Raw genomic sequence first — 18772 nt, 5'->3', positions numbered from 1 at the left:
ATTCAAGGGCGGACTTTACCCTAAGCAAATTCTGCCCTCTGAAGTTACTTCTTCATATGTGGTTTTACCTACTGCCTCATCAGCATGACAAACTATGCTGCCCTGGAGCTAGCTGGAGGGGTTTGTAGAAGTAGCTTTTAACAATGGACATCTCCAAATTGGACAGAAAACTACATGCTTTTCCCTTGGCATCTTCCGGTGTAATAATGGAGAGCCTAGCAGGCATATGCAAGCAGAAGTAATAAATGTTGCTGTTGGGTACAAAAAGGAAAGCAGGTAAAAAGTCCAGCTAAAGATCTACCGCTCGAGCTGTGGTGTTGCCTGTAGTCACTGTCCATCAGTAAGCAAGAGAACAGATTCAGAAAGGATGGGACTAAAATGAGGGTATTGGACCTATCCTGTGACAAAGGGAGTGACTCGGGCTTGCAAAGAGGAGACTTGCAGGGGTTGTGGTGGTGGATGGGTGATATGAAAAGGGCAACTGAGCTGAAGAAAGGAGTCTACCACGATGCTCCCAGGTTTTGTTCTCATCCTGAGCAGTGTGTGCATCTTGGGCACCTGCCAAATCGAGGCACCATGTGCACATGTGGGCGTGCTGTCCTGTCTCCTTTCCTTTCTCATCAATCTTTCCTGTTCCTGACTTTCCCTTCCATTTTAAATCTTGCCCAGCAGACCCAGATCCATGTTCTTCTGCAGTGCTCCTGGGAGCCTCTTCGCTGAGGCAGTTGGTGCTTGCCTGGCCCTTGCCTTGGGCAAGAGCTCGGCAACTGGACTTGCTGACAGCAAGATGGGGGCCCAGCTCCCTGCAGGATGTTCTGGGATTCCAGCATTGGTGATCTCTCGTCTGCAGCCCTGCTGAGCTGTCATCACTGCATCCTTATTTTATGGTTTTGTAGCCTACTTTGCCTGAGTTTTGCCTTTCCCCTATTTTAGTGTTAGCTGAATTACCTTGCCAGCTCCTCCCTTCCCCCAGGTTCCTCCAGGCGAGAGGGGAAGAGCCATGAATACTGTTTAATGTGAAGGCACTTATTAATACTTAATCTCTCAAATATGTCACTGCTTTTATTGTGTCTAATAATAGGGTTTATTGTCATGGCTGTCTGAGGTCCATGCTCAGCTCCAAAGCATGTTTCATTAGTTACTGTTGCTCATGTACTCACCTTATGGAGGGGTTGACTCCGTGGGTTGGTTTGCTCTATCAACATCCAAGAGCCTCTTGGTGCTTAGAGTGCTTAAATGGAAGAATCCGGTACTGTCGCTGTAGCAGTGTTTGTGTGCAGATGAAAGGCACCTGACCAATGCTCGTGGCAAAATAGCTTGAAATGGCCTGGGTGAAATACTAGAAAGTCCTTGTTAGCAAGAGGGAGCTGGGCATCCCTGGGTGATGCTGAAGGGAGAGCAGTGTGTGTAAAATAAGTTTTGGAACTGAGTAAGGATTGCAAGGCATTAAAGTCCTGTAGTCTGCGGAGAGAGAAATGCACTGAACGCTTCCCATCTGTGAAAATGGGCCGTTCTGTAAGACGGGTAAAGCTGTTGGGCTGCAGTGGGGTTAGCTTTGCTGCTGCCTCAGCTCAGTGTGAGAAGAGAAGCCAGCGTCTCCCGCCGGCAGTAGACTGCTCTCTGCCTCCCTCGATAAGGAATGACAAAGCGCTGTGGCTCTAGGTGTGGTCAGAGCCTCTTCAAATTGTCTGTCTGTCTCTCTATTCATGCACGGCAATAAAAAGAAGCGCTACTGAAATACTGGCAACCCTGTTTATTCCAGCCTTTGTATTAGTGATTTAGAGAGCCTGTGACCTTACCGAACATGAATGAATCCCTCGTAACCTGAGACCAGGAGCAATATTATTTTAAGCAAGAAGTAAGGCTCTGAAGCAGGCTGTCCTTTTATACATATCATGTGTGTGACAGCAGAGCTGCGTTTAGAGCTGAAAGGGGATAAAATCTCTGAGGAGACTGATTGCACCTCATTTATTTTTAACAAATGTACTGGGGAAGATTGAGCCTGAATTCCTAGACTTGGGGCGGTCTTAAATTTGGACAATTTCCACTCTTCATCCCTGTGGAAAGGAAGATGGGCACCAACTGGGCTTCCAGCTAATTCCTGGGGAGGATGAAATGCACATGGATTCTGATTTTTTTTTTTTTTTTATTTTTATTTAAACTTGCTCCTCCTTTAGCCTTTGGGTTGGGAGGGGAAATAATGGTTTTACAACTCTTTGGCTGAATTTATGGTCTGGATTCCCATGTGGATTGTCACTATTCACGCTGCCTGCATCTGCTTTTGTTGCAAATCTGCTCATCGGCTCGATAAAACTAGAATCAAAGCAAGACAGATTGTTACCTGATTGTCATCCTGAGTGGCCCAAACTGGGCGAAGACCAGCTGGAGAGAGACATCCGAGTGCTCAGTAGGGATGTGTTTTGTGTATAAAGGGTTTTATTTGCTGTTCCTCCTTACCCGAAAATCCTTGTTTGTCTTGTGCCTCAGCATGGTTCAAACTATGCTCCCTCATTATGAAAAATAAGGTGCAAATGCAGCTTCTGTTGGATTTTTAGTGTTTTGGAAGCAAGAGCTCTGGCTCTCAAATTCTGTTAACTTGTGCTGGGCGTTAGGAGTCACTACCGTCTCCCACCGCACCTCTCACTTGCTGTTTGTGGCATAGTGTGTGAAACTCGGAGCTAAAACAGGCACCAGCACCCTTGGCTGCACGGTGGCCACCCATGAGCAGTCTGAACAGCCACTCCCTGTGACCGGGGCAGCAACTTCCCTGTGCTCAGTGAGGTGTGAACCTGTTGGGGTGCCCACCCATTTCCCCATCGCTCACTGACTTGGTTGGCGTGTCCCAGTCCCTCTGTGTCAGGAGTTGAACGATGCGCTCATCCCTAGGTTGTGCTCTCCTGCTGATGTTTTTTTCTTGAGCTCCTCCAGATTAGGATTTTTTTCTGCATTTATCTCTTTACTGCCCCTTCTGATACAGATTTAATAAAAAAATGCTGCTTTTAGTTTTTAATAAATACTGTTGTGAACATTTTGAGGGAACAGTGTTTTTTTTTTTTTCTGCCATTATGCAATAACATGACAAGGGAGATGTAAGCATAGCAGAAATGCTTGATGAATGTCCTATTGTTTGTGTCTTTCGGCCTTAAAGACATTCAGGAAACACACTCTGACTTTTGACCTCATCTGAAGTCTCTTAGTCATGAAAAGCAAAAATAATGCAGAAAAGCTAGACAGAAGCTAAAATTGTCTTCTCTGAGCCCTGTCTTGTTGCATAGTGACTGCTGGGGTGAGGACAAGTCCTGCTAAAGCCCTGAAAGCTTGTGAGATCTGGCATGTTTGTTTCTTTCTATGGTAAGAAACCAGTGTGTCAAGAATGCATGACTCTCTCCTTCCCCTGTATTTATAGAGGGACTGTCCTGATAAGGCATCCTGCTGCATTCCAGTGCTGTCAGTCATCTTTGGGATGCTGGAACTGGACACTATGGGGCCAAAGAGTATTTGGTGCCCAGTTTGGGTATCAAGTGGCTAAAAGTAATGGCTTGGTGAAATAAGCACTGTGGACAAACTGTGTGGTGATGGTTTGTCATAGGAGTGCGCAGAGACCTGTGTTGCTACTGCAGCGGTAAGCTGTGATTTTTCAGGCAAGCTGGTAATGCCTGTTCCTGCATGTATGTGTCTCGGATGCTTCCCTTGGGCTTCTCACCGCTGCTGAGGGCAGTGAGCGTCGCTGCTTAACCCAACTTCTGGACACCCTGTCCGTCCCCTCCCTGTTCCTTGTGGCAGTAGGGCAAGTCTCTCTGCTGTAGCACACCGGACACCGCTTCTGCATTGGCAATCTTTGCAGCCAGGAGCTCTGCGGGCTTGGATCCTGTAGAAGTAAAATAGTGCTCCCTGGGAAAACTCACCTGACTTGGCTTCTTCCCTGGGACAGGCTTTCTGTTGCTGCAAGTGCGATGCCAGCCATGGTGGCGTGGCAGTAGCTGGAGCAGATGGTGCTGTTGTCATCGTTTTAATTTCTATCCGTGTGTTGAAACAGCTCAAAATAACTAAAGAAATGAAGGCCCAATCCGAGAATATACCTTGAACGTTTTCCTTGCCCTGAGAAAATCTCCTGCAACATTGGTGTCCATAGCACTTTCCTGGTTCTGTCGCATCCACTCTGACTAGGATCACTCGCATTTGTGGGCTAGAGCTGTGGCATGAAGAATCTTTTATATTTAATATCTTCATTACTGTGGCAGCATTGAATATTCAGAGAACTTCTGTCAGGGTGCAGCAAATGTTGTCAGCACTGTGAAATCAAAGAAAGAGGAGCAGCTGAGATCAAAGTAAGCAATAAACGCATACCTTGTGTCTCGACAGCGTCTTTTTCAAGTCGGAGGCAAAACCTGGAGGGGCTCAAGGTGCAGCTGGATGGTGGCTGGTGCTGGCATGGCACTGGCCTCCCACGCTTTCCCCCTCTGCTACGTTGGTGCTCCAAAGCTGGGGTGAGATGACCCATAGCACTACTGTCACGCAGAACTTCTGCTTGTGAGGGGTTCAGTTTCTGCTGGTTTAGCGCCTTGAACCACCTCCCAGTGGCGTGTTGGAGCAGTGCTGGTGGTGTAAGGAGTAAGGACCAAGCAGTGTGATCTGAGCCTGGCTTGTTGAATTGCAGTCTTGCTTTGCCCAGTTTTGAGGTAGGGGCCTTGCTCTTTGGCTCTTTCCACAAGCAAAACTTTGCTGCTCTGAGGCCAAGGTATCTACTTTTTTCACCACGTATTTTGGGCCATTCCTGTGGTGCTGCACCAGTAACATGCACACATGTTACTGGTTTGGTTAAGGTGGAAGGTGATACCAAGTACCCAAATCTTCAAGTCCATTTGCAGGTGTAAATGAAGTTTCCTTCTCATAAAATTCTCTTAATTTATAAGGCTTCTAGTTGCACTTTGATCTCTTCTCAGCATCATTTGAGCCTAGCACCAAATGCAGCAGCATCGTCTGCCTTTGCACATAGAGAGGTAGGGGAAGGAAGCTGGTGTGCAGCTTGCTCACTGCTTGCGCTGAGGCCAGCTGGCTAGAGCAGCTCCTGGGAAGTGCAGGATGTGGCCCTTCCCAGCAGAGGAAGGCTTAATCCTGCTTGTGTGTCCCTGAGGGCCCTGGCTCTGTGCACTGCAGCAAAGGTGGCTGTTTTCTCCTGCAGCACAGAAAGAAAAGATTCATGGGGCTGGTAGGAAGGCAGCTGAGTACTGTAGGGGGTTTCTGTCTTTGCAGTAGACTCTGCAATTTTTGCTCTTAAATGCAGAACATTTAACTTAAGTCTTCAATGCAGAGTGTGCTGATGGTGTGTGCACTCTGCAGATGGCTCAGGGCTTGTATTTGATCCCATGTTTACACCAGGTTTCAGACATTTCTCTAGCCTGTGGCTCTGGTGCACCAAATGGATGCTGTTGTACCTGTGCCACTATAAAAGCCTGCGGAGAAAGGAAATTAGCAGAGCTTCGGTTCTCGCACTGGCAGTCGTCTCTGCTGGGTCCTACAGCACATGGCTGTGCTGCAAAGCAGTAGGTTGTAAAATGGAGACGGTGCGGGAGAGCTCGCGTGAAGATGAACAGCAGAGCTGCTTTCAAGGAGTCGCTGTTCAGTAACCTGCTAGAAACACCTTTATCTTGTGCTTCGGTTGATCACGTCGCACACCTCCTAGGTGGAGTGAGCGCCTGTCTGAGAGCTCGGCTCCACGCTGTCTCGTCAGCCAGCATGGGTATTTTCACCCTCCTGTTTGTTTGAGGGTGTTTGGTGTCCGGCTGGCTAATAAAGAGTGACTTTTGGGGTATTTCTCAGCTCTTCGATTGACTGAATTGCATTTGAGGAGCTCTGTCTGGGAACCCAAGACAGGTGTGACAGTGCTCAGTGTCCTCCCAAATTGGCTGTGTTCACGAAAATGAGGGTGATCCTGTATCTGTCAGCCTTTCCCTGCCCTGGGATGTGGTGTGGTATGCACTGGAGCACGAAATAAGTCCTGTCAGTTTGTTTCTGACCTCATATTAATGAAGAAAATTGTGATAACCATGAGAAACTGCTGGCCATGCTAATAGTCCTGCTTGTGGTAGATTGCAAGTGTCCACAGACCAGATGAGCCCTGCCAGGCTCCTTTTACCACTGACTGCTGTGTGAAAGGGACCTTCCTCGACTGCTTATCATGGGAACATCCTTTATAATTGTTCCACGTGAGCAACAGAGAGGAGTGTGGCAGCCGTCAGTTAGTGGGATGGATGTCTGTTTTTCTTTCTTCAGGCAGTGCAGTCTCTCAGGAAAGCAATTTCTTCCTTCTCGTGGTGTAATTTGCTAGCCAAGGTAAAGGAGACTTTTGATGGGGCAGAACGCTGTCGTGCCATCAACTGTCCTAATTCATTAAGACTCCAGCAGCATTTTTGGGAACTTTTCTTTCCTCTTTTCCCTCTCCCCATCCAGGCACACATAAACATTACTTTTCTGCTATTGTTGGAAGGTAGCATGCTAAGAACACATTGACTTGTGTTTCCTTCCCTGCTGGATTCTTTTCGGTGGCAGCGGGCAGGCTGGGGGAGCAGCTCCTCCGAGCAACCAGTGAGACTGTCCGAGGACTTTGCTGTACTGCCATGCATAGCAGTTCAGCCACATCTCAGCATGCAGCGCAGCCTTTGAAAGGCAGTGCAGGGGAAAGACTAGGCTTCCACCATTTTCTGTTAAGTGAATAATGACTTGGTACAAGCCTGAATGCTGGTGAGCCCGCCTTAAAACCTGCAGCAGCTGCTCTGATTTCCAGCGGGTTGGGCTGAGCCTGGGATGGGAAGAGTCAAAGAGAATTAGCTGGTAAATAAGATCTCCTGCCTTCTCTGATCCGCTCTACATGTTCAACTGCTTAAAGGCTTCCCAAGCAAGCAGGATTTTGGGGGAGGAAGAATTTATCCACCCATAGACCATCTCATGGCTCTGTGAAATGCATGACTGCAAAATACTCTAGCAGGGGGTTGGGAGGAAATCCGAAGGTAGCCTAGTAAATCCCTGCCAAAGAGGCTTCTCTTCCTTCTATTCACAAAGAGCCTGCTGAAGAGACAGGGCAAGCTTTAAAACTACTGTTGCTTCCTTTTTTGCTGCCGTGTAAGCCCCTCTGATGAGAGCTTTAATCTAGCTAAAGTTAGTGGACTTAGAGACAGCCTGATCTTTGCATCATAGTATGGAATGAGAAGGGTGATCCAGAGTGCTGACACCTCCCTGGGCAGTGGTTGCCCTTAAACGCCCTCCTGTAAGCTCACAGAGAAAGCTGGGGTGGGACGGCCTGCTGTAGCAATATTGCAAAAGGTTGGTTTTGACTTGGTCAGATAAGCCAGACAAAAAGCAAAAAAGAAGGGTAAGAAGGGGTAAAAGATCAAGGAAGGAAGATAATAATAGCGGCAATAGAGGCTGCAGGTTGACACAGAGGTGAAGATGGAGCCTTGCTGCCCTTATGTCCCTGTAGTGTCCATCAGGAGCTTCCTCTGGTTTCTCTACTCAAGTGCTGCTCCAGAGAGCCCTGCCTGAAGGAGAGCAGTGCAGGTGGGAGCACACAGGTTGTGGTGTCTGTGGGAGCCTGGCTTCTACTCTGGTTTGTCCCCAGCCTGCTCCATGACAAGCCTTTTCACCTCTGTTCCCCTTGCAGGGAAGATGGGAATAACGATACGTCTTCGGTAAACCACCTTGTGCTTCTGTCAGTAGCAATTGATGCAAGATTTAGGATTAATATTCCTACGTTGCGGAACACTTGTGTATGTTCCCTCAAGCGATTCCCAGTGCATTGCTGTTCCTGTAAGAGGCCACATTTGCGGTGCCCTTTTATTTAGGCAGAGAAGAGACATGCAGATAAAACCATTTCCCATCTCCTTAGTCCAGCTACTCTTGCAGCTCAGGCCGTGGGCTGGAGTTGTGTGCCTGGATAATCTGGTCTCCTAATTGCTGTCCTGCTTGGAGGCAGCTGCTGAGCTGGGCGTAAGCTGATTTGGGATGGCAAATTCTGTTAGTTTAATTCTCAGCAGCACTGAGGAACTTGTCAGCACGTGAGTATCCCTTGGCTTTTCTCTAGCCACAAGCGTGCCCTGGAGACCTTTGCCAGCTGGTAACCCCCAGCAGTTAGCTTGCAGAGCTCTTGGCTGTGGAGAGGTTAGATTTGTAAGAGCTATTTACTGATGGTTCCCTGAGTTCTTGTGTCTTTGAACCCAGCTTTTCTATTCCCTTTTGATGCTGTTTGTACAGAATCATGGCATCTCGTGCATGGGGCTTCCTTGCCCTGTTACCACCCTCACCTTTCCCCATCTCCTTTCCAGACTTGGTAATATGCCGTTAGCTGGTGTGGGAGTTGTTTATTGCCTGGTCTGAGTAACCTCTGGGTCCCAAATGGGTGTGCGTGAAGCCAGCGTGACCACCCTTGCTGTGATGAGACTCCTGTGCCTCAAAGCTGTTCTGCTGTGAACCCAAACCCATCTCAGGTCTGCATGGAAGGTGTCTAGCCCCCAGAGAAAGGTGTCAAAAATTCCAGGTCCCCAAGGAGTCACTTAAAATATGACATGGAAAGATGTGGAAAAAAAATGAAGAAAGATGCATTTTTGAGACTATTTCTTTTGCAACTCCCTCCTATTGCTCTAAGAGGCATTTGTCTTTGAACCTGAAGGAAGTTTTTCTAGCCTCTTGACTAGATAACTTGAAACGCCATGTAATTTCTCAGCTCACTGCATATTAGGCAGTGCCTGCGATTAATGAGATCACCGTCCATATTCTTTCCTCTGTCAGCTTCTCGGAAAAACAGTACTTGGAGAAGTACACAAAGGAGATGAAAAGGAAGTTGCTTATGAATTATGAACAGCCTTTCAGGCTGATGTTATTTCATGGGGCTGTCACTCCGTTTTAATTAAGTAATTCAGATGGAATGATGCTTTTTTCAAAACCCTGTTTGTGTTTGATCACCTTTCAGAGGTAACACCTAGATAGCTCATGTTTGTTGAAATTTCATTTTCAAGTAACAAGAGTGGGTGCTTACTGCCCTTACTGATTAAATAACAGAGAAGGAAGACACTGCTGCGGCTGAGCACAAGACACGGTAGCCAAGAGGCTTTACTCTGCCCGTATCTGGAAATTAACTGGGTGATTGCTTGGACATTTTGTGGCCGATGTGAAAGATGGAGCTGTGTGGTTGGACCCAGTGATGAGTACCAAAGTGTGCAAATCCAGCCAGTATCTCTCAAAGCATCGCACTCACCTTCTGCTGAAATTTCTCATTCCTCTGTTTTCTTACTAGTGTGTGGCTAGTAACCTCTGCACCTAGCCGCAAACAGATCTGCCAACGCCTAGTTTATTTTGGGATTTGTGCATATGTAAATTGAGCCATTAGTTCCCAGACTCGTGATCCCTGGAGCTGCACAGTTTGAATTGCTGCAGATCGAAACTCTACCGCTTCCTCTGTGATCGGGGATAATCCCACGGCCGTTCAGAAACGGTGGCTGTCGGATTGTGTCCCATTGATCCTTGGGCTGCGGTTGTAGCCCTGCGTGTTGCTGGGCCCATGGGTGACTGGGGTGCAGCTGCTGACCCACTTTCCTTGGATGGGCATCGTGGGAGCACTCATCTCCTGGCACCAGAAGGGTTGCGGGGATGCGTTTTCGTGCTTCTTTGTGACAGTGCTAATGATGTCGTCTGGCACAGATTACGCAAGGCTGAGTGCCACCGAAGCACAGCTGTGTGGTCCCCGGCATCTGCTTTCTTCCCCCTCCGCCACTGGGCCACTCTCAATAGGGTACGTTGTTTTCAGCCCTGGTTTTATTTACCTTTCATTGCGGAGAAACCTTTTGCCAAGGGATTAAGACTTTGGGCTGCCCGACTTAATTTGGGATCTAAATCTTCCCAGGCGGAGAGTGCTGGAGGCTTTGTGCGTGGTTTGCTGGTGGTTAGCCTGAGCGGCAGCGGAACGAGGGCTCTGCTGTGTCTTTGTGCTGGTGGTGATGTGTCCTGACTGCGCTCCAGAAAGATGTCTGGGGTGCCTGTTCGCTGGCTGTGCAGGAATTGCTGCTGCAGACTGAGCGTGGGGCTGTGTAGTGCCATGTGGCCTCATGGTCTGCAGCGCAGAGGGGTCACCAGCCAGGAGAAACGTGCTGCTTTACAGGAGAAATTTCTTTCCAGCACCTGGGGCTGGTTTATGCCCTATAAACAGGGCTTAAATGTGTTCTAGCCAGGAACTTCTCATGTGTTTTGTTCATTTATTGATTTAATTTTCTTTTTTAATCCTGGTTTGCATAGGCCTTCCCCGTTCTCCATCCCTCTTTATGAAATAGTATTTGTAGCCGTTGTTACAGTTCCTCTTGGAGGAAGGATGCAGAAGTAGTTTCATTTGGACCAGTTTTCACATGTGTGGGTTGTGCTGGGGCGGGAGGTTGCCATGAATTGAGCAGTTGGCTTTACTCGAAACAGTGCCACCCCAGCTGTGCTCTAGTAGCTTTTACTTCTGCTGACAGACCAGACCAAGCTATTTTATTGATGCTTTCAAGCCTAACAAGCTATTTAGAAAATAAATTTGCAGAATAGGCAGTGGAAGAAGAGCAGTGCTTTCATTTCTGGCTCAGTTCTCCTGGGCACGAATGCAGGACGGTGCCAGGGATGTGGCTCTGGTGTCTTGACTCACGATCATTGCATCTTGCAAATGAAGCAAGGTCAGGCTGGCCGCAGGCAGGCACAGAGACCTTTGTGGGTTGGACAAAAGGGTTTTGCAGGCAGTATGGGAGCCGTTGCATAAAGCTGGTAGGCTTTACTGTCAGGTCTCTGCAACCTCCTGTGAAAGGAGTGATGGTGCTTTCAGTATCCTTACCAAACTCCACAAGGAAAATTATATTTTTTTCCTCTTTAAATGTCTTGTGGACCTTGAGCTAATAGCTTTCACTTCCTGACCTAAACTTCAGTGCTGTCGACGGCTGTTAAAGGTTTGCATCATTTCACTTAAGGCTTTTCCTTACTGGATATGTGGTCCTGCATGCTTTGGGCTCTTTGGGGTGTAAATTGCTATTTTGGCTTTTAGCCCCTAACATTTTGTACAACACAGGCCTGCAGGGACTGTTCTGGGGCTAGCTTCAGCCATGAAATGCTGATGAAATGCTGTTCAAATGCTGTGAGAGTTGCTCCTTGTTACCACAATGTTGCGCTTAGCTGGCTGAGTTGTGAAGCGCATCTGGAGTCGCCCAGTGAATGCCACAGGCCGCCCTGCGCTCCCTCTGCTCTGCCGAAGGATCCATGCACACCTCCAGCCCACCCCGGTTCCAGCAAATTGGAATATCTGCTCCTCTCCAGGTTACACCGGTCTGAGGGTGGGGATGGCAATATTCAACTCTCAAACCAGTTGGAGTCTTGGAGGCCACTGTTTTGTAATCCTTTATCATTGGGAAAGCAACTCCAAGTCTGGGAGTGAAATATGCTGTGTGCCAGCCTGCATCTCATCTTAACACTGATGCAAATGGCAAAGCAATTGCATTTGGTGGCAGGAGATGGCCAGGCTCTCACCAGTTAAACTCACCTCTTGGACAAACTGGGTTTATGCTCAGGGCCCTAACTAGGTTGCACATACAGAGCAAACACCAGAGGTACTGGTGGGCTGAGCCTACGCTGCCAGAAATGAGCCTGTTTCTTCTGCTCCTGGGAACAAAAACTTTGCCCCCCATTTGCCTCCTTGTGTGCCTTGTTGCGCAGCTCAAAATGACTGCTCGATACGCCTCTTCTCTCCAAAGGCGGGCTGCGGGTTTGAAAAATGTGAGGTTTGGAGGAGCTGTTAATTATGGGATAGGCTGTTGCTTTTTAGATAGTGTCCCTGGTTAACAAGAATAGTTCTGCTGGAAGTGGATAAGATTCTTAGGAGGGTTTGTGTTTTATCTGTCATGCAGAGGGTGCTGCCGAAGTTTATCTCTGTGCAGCTATCCTTGGCGTAATTATTCATTACTGAACCATTTCTTCAAGGTGGGGCTGGTTTTACAGTTTTTAGAACATTTTTTCCCCTTAATGTTATCTCTTCCCCCAAGAGGGATTTTCCCCTTCCCCATTTGAAAAACAAATAGAATTATCATTATAGACTTTTTTCAAAATTCAAAGCAGTTTTTCAAATGGGCAATTTTCAGACCATATTTGTTTAAAAAGTCTAATGTAAAATACGCAGTTTTAACTTATGTTTAAATACCTTATGTTTAAATTCTCTTTAGTCATGTGACTTTATTACCTGAGTGAAAACCCAAAGCAAAGCTGAGACTTTCCCTCTAGAATAAGAAGGAGTTTGCATATAGGCAATTCAGTTTTGCTTCTTGGTTTCAACAGGACCAATCTGTCCCAAAACCGTGTGCATCATCAGTACGGTTTTGAGTGAGCAATGCTTTTAGCTGACGTCTACAATGGATGAAAAAGAAAGAGGGAGAGAATGAAGTTCAGCATCCATCGGAGAGGCATATAATGTCTTTATAGATGATGTTCCTGGTGAATAGGACTGTATGATTATATGGCCTGTGTATTTCAAATTCTGCTGGGAAAGCTTTGCAGCTTAGAGATAATGGTGGTGGCGGCTCACTCGTACTTACCCATTGAATCGCTTTGTGCGCTTAATGTCATTTATTTGCTTATCTGGTGCTGATGAAATTTCATCAGCCCTATTGTAATGGGTTTAAATCTCAGCCCTGCCAGGCCTCGGAGGGCAAGCTGTAGGAAATGCTTCCCGAGCCGCACGGGAGGGGCAGCGCTTGTGAGAAAGGCATCTGTTGAGTGGGCATTTCTTCAGCTAAAAGCAAGATGCTGTGGGAACCATGTGGGAGCTGGATCCCCCTCCCTGCCCCTTGGCTCATGTCAGTTTGAGGAGTTTTTGTTGTTCTCCACCACTGACTGCTGCACACAGTGGCTCAGGCGCAGAGTGACTCTGCTCCTCTGCCTGCTGTGCTGCAGACACAGTGGGAGGACATTGTGCTTCATCTGCTGGGAGATGCTTCTGCTCTCCATAGCAAACCGGGCATCGGCCCCCAAAATCACTGTGTCCAAATGAATGAGCATCCAGGGCATTTTGTAAGCTGCAGCCAGGTTTCAGGTGCTCTCAGGGTCCCATTGAGTGGTTTTCTGATGGATCTTTGTGGCTTTTGGTCATGCTTTTTTCCTTGTAACAGAAAAGGCAGCTCTTTCTCTCGTCTGAAAAATTAATGGCTACATCCTCCTGAGCCCATCTCCAGTCCTTTAGCTCCAAGACGGCTGAATCCTGCCATGCATGGAGCTCAGTGGGAACGGGGGCTGTCTCTGCCCGGCTGTGAGCAGCACAGCGTTAAAAGCCTTCTTGCAAAGCTCAGACAGACAGCAAGATCGTCAGCTTCTCTGAAAAACACCCGGCTGCTGCTTTGTGCTGAAAAGCCCTGGCACTGGCAGGTCAGCGGGAAGTGAGGCGACAGTCAGCCCTGCGACCAGGCGGCCTCGCACGCCCGCCAGCAGATCCACCGACCTTTGCTGAATCATGGCTCACTGCTGCTGTGCCAGGGTTGCACAGATGCTAAATGCTCTATTCAGGGGAAAAGTGGAAGATCTTTGGCTGGGTCGGATGCTGTCCATGGAGCCAGCAGATGAGCCTCCGGCGGGGTATGCGAGCTCACTAGCTGTTAAGCTAGGAGTCCTTTCTGGATGGTGTCCCAGGAAATTCTTGTCCAGAGGCAAGAAAGGACTAAATGTATCTTTCCAGGGAGACTGAGGGAGACACTAATCGCTCTTCTCCAAAAAACGGGTGGGAGGAAGAGAGAAAAAGAGGCAGAATAAGGAAACAGTAAGCCTCATTTAAATCCAGCGCAGCAGATTTGTGAGTGGTTTGCCTCTGGATCTGCAGTTGGGAAGCAAAGATGTTAGTATCTGTAGATGTTTAGTGAACTGAGCTGGGCTGGGAGGACTGTTAGGGACCACCAGTTGTGAGTCAGGTAGGAACTGCTTCTCCCATCCACGTTTTCCTACCAACAGACAGGGCAGTGCATGGGGAAAACTGCTGTACCGAGTCCTGTGTGCGCGTTTGGGGCAGAGAGGTCACTCTTCTGTACATGCATACACACAAACACACACACAAGCAGCACATTTGTGTGTCATTTTACACTCATGTTCATACCGAAGATGCTTTTGTGGCCTGTACACTAGGTTAACATTATATTTTAGTATTTCAGTGCTAAGTAGACCTGTAAATAATATCAAGTGGTGGCCAGATGAGACCAGGATATAATCAATATGCTCCTTTGAGCTCTGGGAGGAGGGCAGCCATATGTCCAAATAATTAGGGCCCACCATTTTGGGGGCAAAAATTAAGTACTTAATTCTTTCCTATTTTATACCTCCATGTTTATGGGTGATTTCCTTTCAGGGCGACTTCTTGAACTTACTTGGTGCAGTTCTATCAAATCGCTTTGTAGCTGTCTAAGGGAAAAATTAAATTGCATAGTCATCTTGCTAAGGCTTAAAAAAAACCTGGATGAGAGATCTGGTTACTAGCATTGGAGTTTCTCTTGCATAGTTCCATATATCCAGTTAATTTATTGCCAGCAAACAAAACCACATGAGTTTGCTTCCTTGCTGCTGGTAACCTGAGCTTCATTGCTGGATTCGTTCGCTCCTGATGGTCATGGAAAACGTGCGATTACACTAATAGCTGGTTATTAATCACTGCCATTGGCTGTAGTTATATCAGCTGTTAGGAAGTCAGCTAAAAGCAATGTCTGTGCAACCAGCAAGGAGAATAAGGAGAAACACGGTCCCCGCTTGACAAAAGCGGGTAATGTTTGTTGGCAACTTTATTTCCTTTTGCAGATAGATGCACGTTAGAAAAATAACTCACAGAATTTTAGCAGCTTTCTAATTCCACTCCGGTGTCCAGACCTATTTACTGTGCCTTGCTCTGTACCACGGTGTTGGCTTTCTGAGCACTGCAAGAAGGATTCAGGGTTAAGCAGCCGTTGTGCTGTCCTCTCAGACCCACAACCAAGTGAGACCCTCTTCTCTAAGAGTGCCTGGTCCAAATCCATCTCTGGAGAGTCCTGGTTTACCCCTGTATGTCACTTTTGGGTTGCTTTTAAGATGATCAGTGTATCGTTACAGCTGTGTATCCCTGCTGGGTGTATCCACAGGGGTAGAAGGCATCCCTTCCTACAGCAGCGTCACACCTTGCCAGCAGACACTTCTGTTGAGAGACTGATTAAATTGGCAAAGGCAGAGTTTGGAGCATGCAGCAGGAGTACGTCTGCTCTAAGCATGCTGCTCTCGGTGATCACCTGTGACAAAACGGTGGCCGAGCAGTGTCCTGTGTGCACCAGGATGGTCATTTTGCTTGGGACATCTTAAATACCTGTGGAATTTTGATGTTGCAGCTGGGCAGAAGTTGCCTATATTGTTGTGACCTCCTGTGCTGAGAGCTTGGTGCAGCTCTGCCAAAGAGTGGTGTCTGGCTGGGGCAGCCCTTTTAGATCCCAGTTTGGCATGTTAGCACTCCCTTCCCGCTGTCCTCCTCCATTTGATGACTGTGGACAAAACATGCTCCTGGTGGATGTGGAGGCACTACCGTTAGATGCTCTGGGGAGTATTTCAGCACTGGTGTGAAACCCAATAGGTAACGTGTATCTTGAGCTGTGACCTTCCCTGAGCACAGCGGTGTGATTTCAGGGCTCATCAGGAAAAGGGAACAAAGTAGATATCTTCTTACAGTGGCTGAAAAGATGGTTGGCTGTTGTTGGCTGATTGCTTGCAATAGGATGTTTAATGCTGCTGGAATTTGGCTGACAAACCAAAATTGTCTCGTGGAGCAGTAGATGGGAGCGCACCAACTGGGCTCCAGATGAAGGCGCGTTGTGTCAGGTTTTGCCTAATGGGTGTTTGTTTTTACTCTCCAGGTAACTTTGCTGAGAGATGGCGGAGCAGCGTCAGGACGTCACCATGATGGAGGATCACGCAGCTGGCCAGGAGAAGCATATCCCATCAGGTGAGCACCTCCAGGAGGAGACGGTGTAAAGGACCTGCCTTGCCCACTGCTGAGAGAATGACCTAAGTGGGGAGAGCAGGGCCTGCGTGCGAGGGGTCCTTGGGGATGGCCAGGAGATGGTATGTGTGTCTGGAAGGTTACCGTGGATGAGCTGGCTGCAGCCAGTGCACAGTGGGTAGCCCACAAGATGCTCTGATGTTCATAATCATAGGAAAATGCTGCTGTTTAATATCATTGCCCAGCAAGAGCAGAACAACCCCTAGTATCCAGACTAGTGATGATCTTATTGCTGCAGCTTTGCAAATGTGTGTTTCTGTGTTCACTCCTTAGTTCGCTATAAAAATGCAGCACTGCTTTTATTTGGCGACACAGCTCAAGGATGCTGCTTGCTGCCTGCTTTTCTCACCTGCACAGGGAGATGGGGGGAACTGAACAGAGAGCTCTGGGAGAGGGGCCATGCAAGAGTCTTTCGCCCCATATTTCAGACCTGCATTTCTCAAGAAGCCTTTCCTTTCTCATTCCACCGTGCTCCACAATTGAGCTTGGAAACCCACATAACGCCCGCAGTCCTGGTGGGACTCACTCCCGGCTATGCTCCATATAAACATCATCTTAATTTTCTTTTCTTGAGGTGCTTTGGACACACCTTACACCAGAGAAATGGATTGCCTCTGTCCTGGAGAGAATCCATAGCATCCATTCATCCCGGGTTCTGTAATGCATTTCAGTCTGATAGCTCCTCTCAGCTTGTAGCCTCAGCTTCGCACATCACAGGTTCCCAGGGATTTTGCTTGTCCTAGTTTGAATCTTCTTTTCCAAGTCATTTTCTCCAGTTCTCATTATTTTATTTGCCCAGACTCCTTGCAGAGAGGAGACTTGTTCCTCTTGCCCTGCTCTTCCAAAAGATGACTTTTGCAACCAAGTCTTCGCACAATACGTTGTGTGCTACACCAAGCCCTTTACAAAGACTTGCTGGTTTGCAATGATTAGAATTAATGCGTCATGGAAGTGTTCAGCAGCCTGCTCTAGGAGGGAGACTAATGGCTCCAGAAATGGCAGAGAGGACAACAGTGACTCAGAAGTTGTACATCTTTTCTGATTACGTTGCTAAGATCTCCTTTCCTGCTTGTGCCATGCTTCGCTGTTTCTAGCTGTCCGGTTCACTGGGCTTTTCTTTTGCTGATGGGTTTCCGCTTGTTCCTTTTGGTGATGACACTGGTGCTTTTGGTTGGCATTTTTACGCTTTGCTTGCTTATTAGTTAAGGTGTTTTATCCTCTCCAATTATAGTTTCCTGCTGCTGTGGATCTGGGCAATCAGAGTTCGTAACGCACAGGCCATAATTCATAGCCAAGGACTTGTTCTAAGTATTTGAATGTTTTCCAGGCTATCCCCTTCAGATACCAGTCGATGATGGATCGGATGAGCCTGTTTCTGAAACATCTGACGCTAAGAGCACCCCAACTACGGAAGGTGGGAGCTCTTTGACTTACTGCTTTGAAACCATGATGGATGGGGTCGTGGTAAACCTTGCCGAAAGACTCGCCGTGCTGTGTTCTGGTGGGGTTTCTCAGGAGGAGTGTCTGCACTCTTGGACAAATGCTCTTCATTAATCTGATCACAAGTGATGTTTGCCACTCTGCAGAATGAGATAACGAGCTTTAAAGGTGGAGAGTGGGTTGGAAGGCAAGAGAAGGTGAAGTGTTTATTATAGTTCAGGAAGTTGCTTGCGGTTTGTTTCCTGAAGACTTTTTACACAGTGACTGTGAGCTCCCGTTAGCTCAGCACAGCCGGGAGCAATCCCATGTTGTGTGCTCCCAGGGCCAGAGGTTTGCATCGTTGTACTCCCCCAAGATACCGACAGCACGTCCTGGTCGCTGTGTTCCCTTTCAGAGTTAGCTGTACCTCATAGCGCTTTTTTTGCCCCCTCTGTATTTATATGTTCATTAGTACAGCATGATTCATGCTGGAATGATGAGATGGGCAGAGTCTATACATAAAACAAAACTTTGTGCTGATGTAAAGGTCATATTGGTAGGACTCAGGGCATGTGTGTGCTGCTCCAGAGTGTTATCTGAATGCCATGTTTGTAGAAAGAATCTCATTCCGAAGTGGTCTAGAGACTTGTTCACCGTTTTAATTAACTGCACTTTTTGTGTTCCTCTGGCTGCTTTAATCCCAAGTATCTGCCTCTTGGAGACTTCAGGTAAAGGCATTAGTTTGCAAAATTTATCTAAAAGAAAGGTGGACAGAGATGCTGACCAGTTCCAGCCCCGTCCCGCTGGAGGTGTGGGCCAACTGATCATCTGTGAAGCAGCTCTGTTGCTGTGTATGTGGCTCAAGAAATCAGTACGTAAAAGCTGGCTGGTGCAGAAGGGGATGTTGTCCCTCTTTCCAGTTAGATCGGGACTGTCATGATGAGCAGACATCCCTCTGGTAGATGGAGCCAGGTATCTGTCTGTCTAAGAGCTGCCCAGAGTGCGACGCAGTTGCGGTGCTCGGATGGTTTATGAAGGTATCCGATGGGAGCTGTTCTTTCCTGCTCCAGACCATTGATGTCCCCGTGCAGATAGCATTGCCATGCATGCAAATCAGGCACTAGTGGCTGTCTTTAGCTGTGCGTTTTCAGACAGCGTTTATGGTAAAGCCTTCAGCTGCATAAGGAGTACGCTGGAGACGCGTGGTTTGTGTGGCAGAGGGGACAGCTCATGGCATCCCTGCAGTACTGGCTTTGCTATGTCATGCTTGGCTGTCTCCCTCCACAAGCACTGTCTCAAGGGAGG

At 47.8% G+C, this 18772-nt stretch overlaps 1 protein-coding gene across 8 annotated transcripts in view; it reads left to right on the top strand.

Moving 5' to 3' along the window:
• MAPT (microtubule associated protein tau) overlaps positions 1 to 18772 on the top strand; it is a 53092-nt gene that overhangs the window by 8504 nt on the left and 25816 nt on the right. For all 8 annotated transcript variants that reach the window (XM_050911760.1, XM_050911759.1, XM_050911758.1 and 5 more), the window contains exons 2-3: positions 15903 to 15991; positions 17376 to 17462. In XM_050911760.1, the coding sequence (XP_050767717.1) occupies positions 15919 to 15991; positions 17376 to 17462 (160 nt within the window). In that variant the 5' untranslated portion in view covers positions 15903 to 15918. The remainder of the gene's footprint in view (positions 1 to 15902; positions 15992 to 17375; positions 17463 to 18772) is intronic.

The sequence above is a fragment of the Gymnogyps californianus genome, chromosome 28, assembly GCF_018139145.2.
Source record: "Gymnogyps californianus isolate 813 chromosome 28, ASM1813914v2, whole genome shotgun sequence".
Taxonomy (NCBI): domain Eukaryota; kingdom Metazoa; phylum Chordata; class Aves; order Accipitriformes; family Cathartidae; genus Gymnogyps; species Gymnogyps californianus.
Note: the sequence above shows the minus strand (reverse complement) of the source record. Positions and strands in the feature narration are given on the sequence as shown.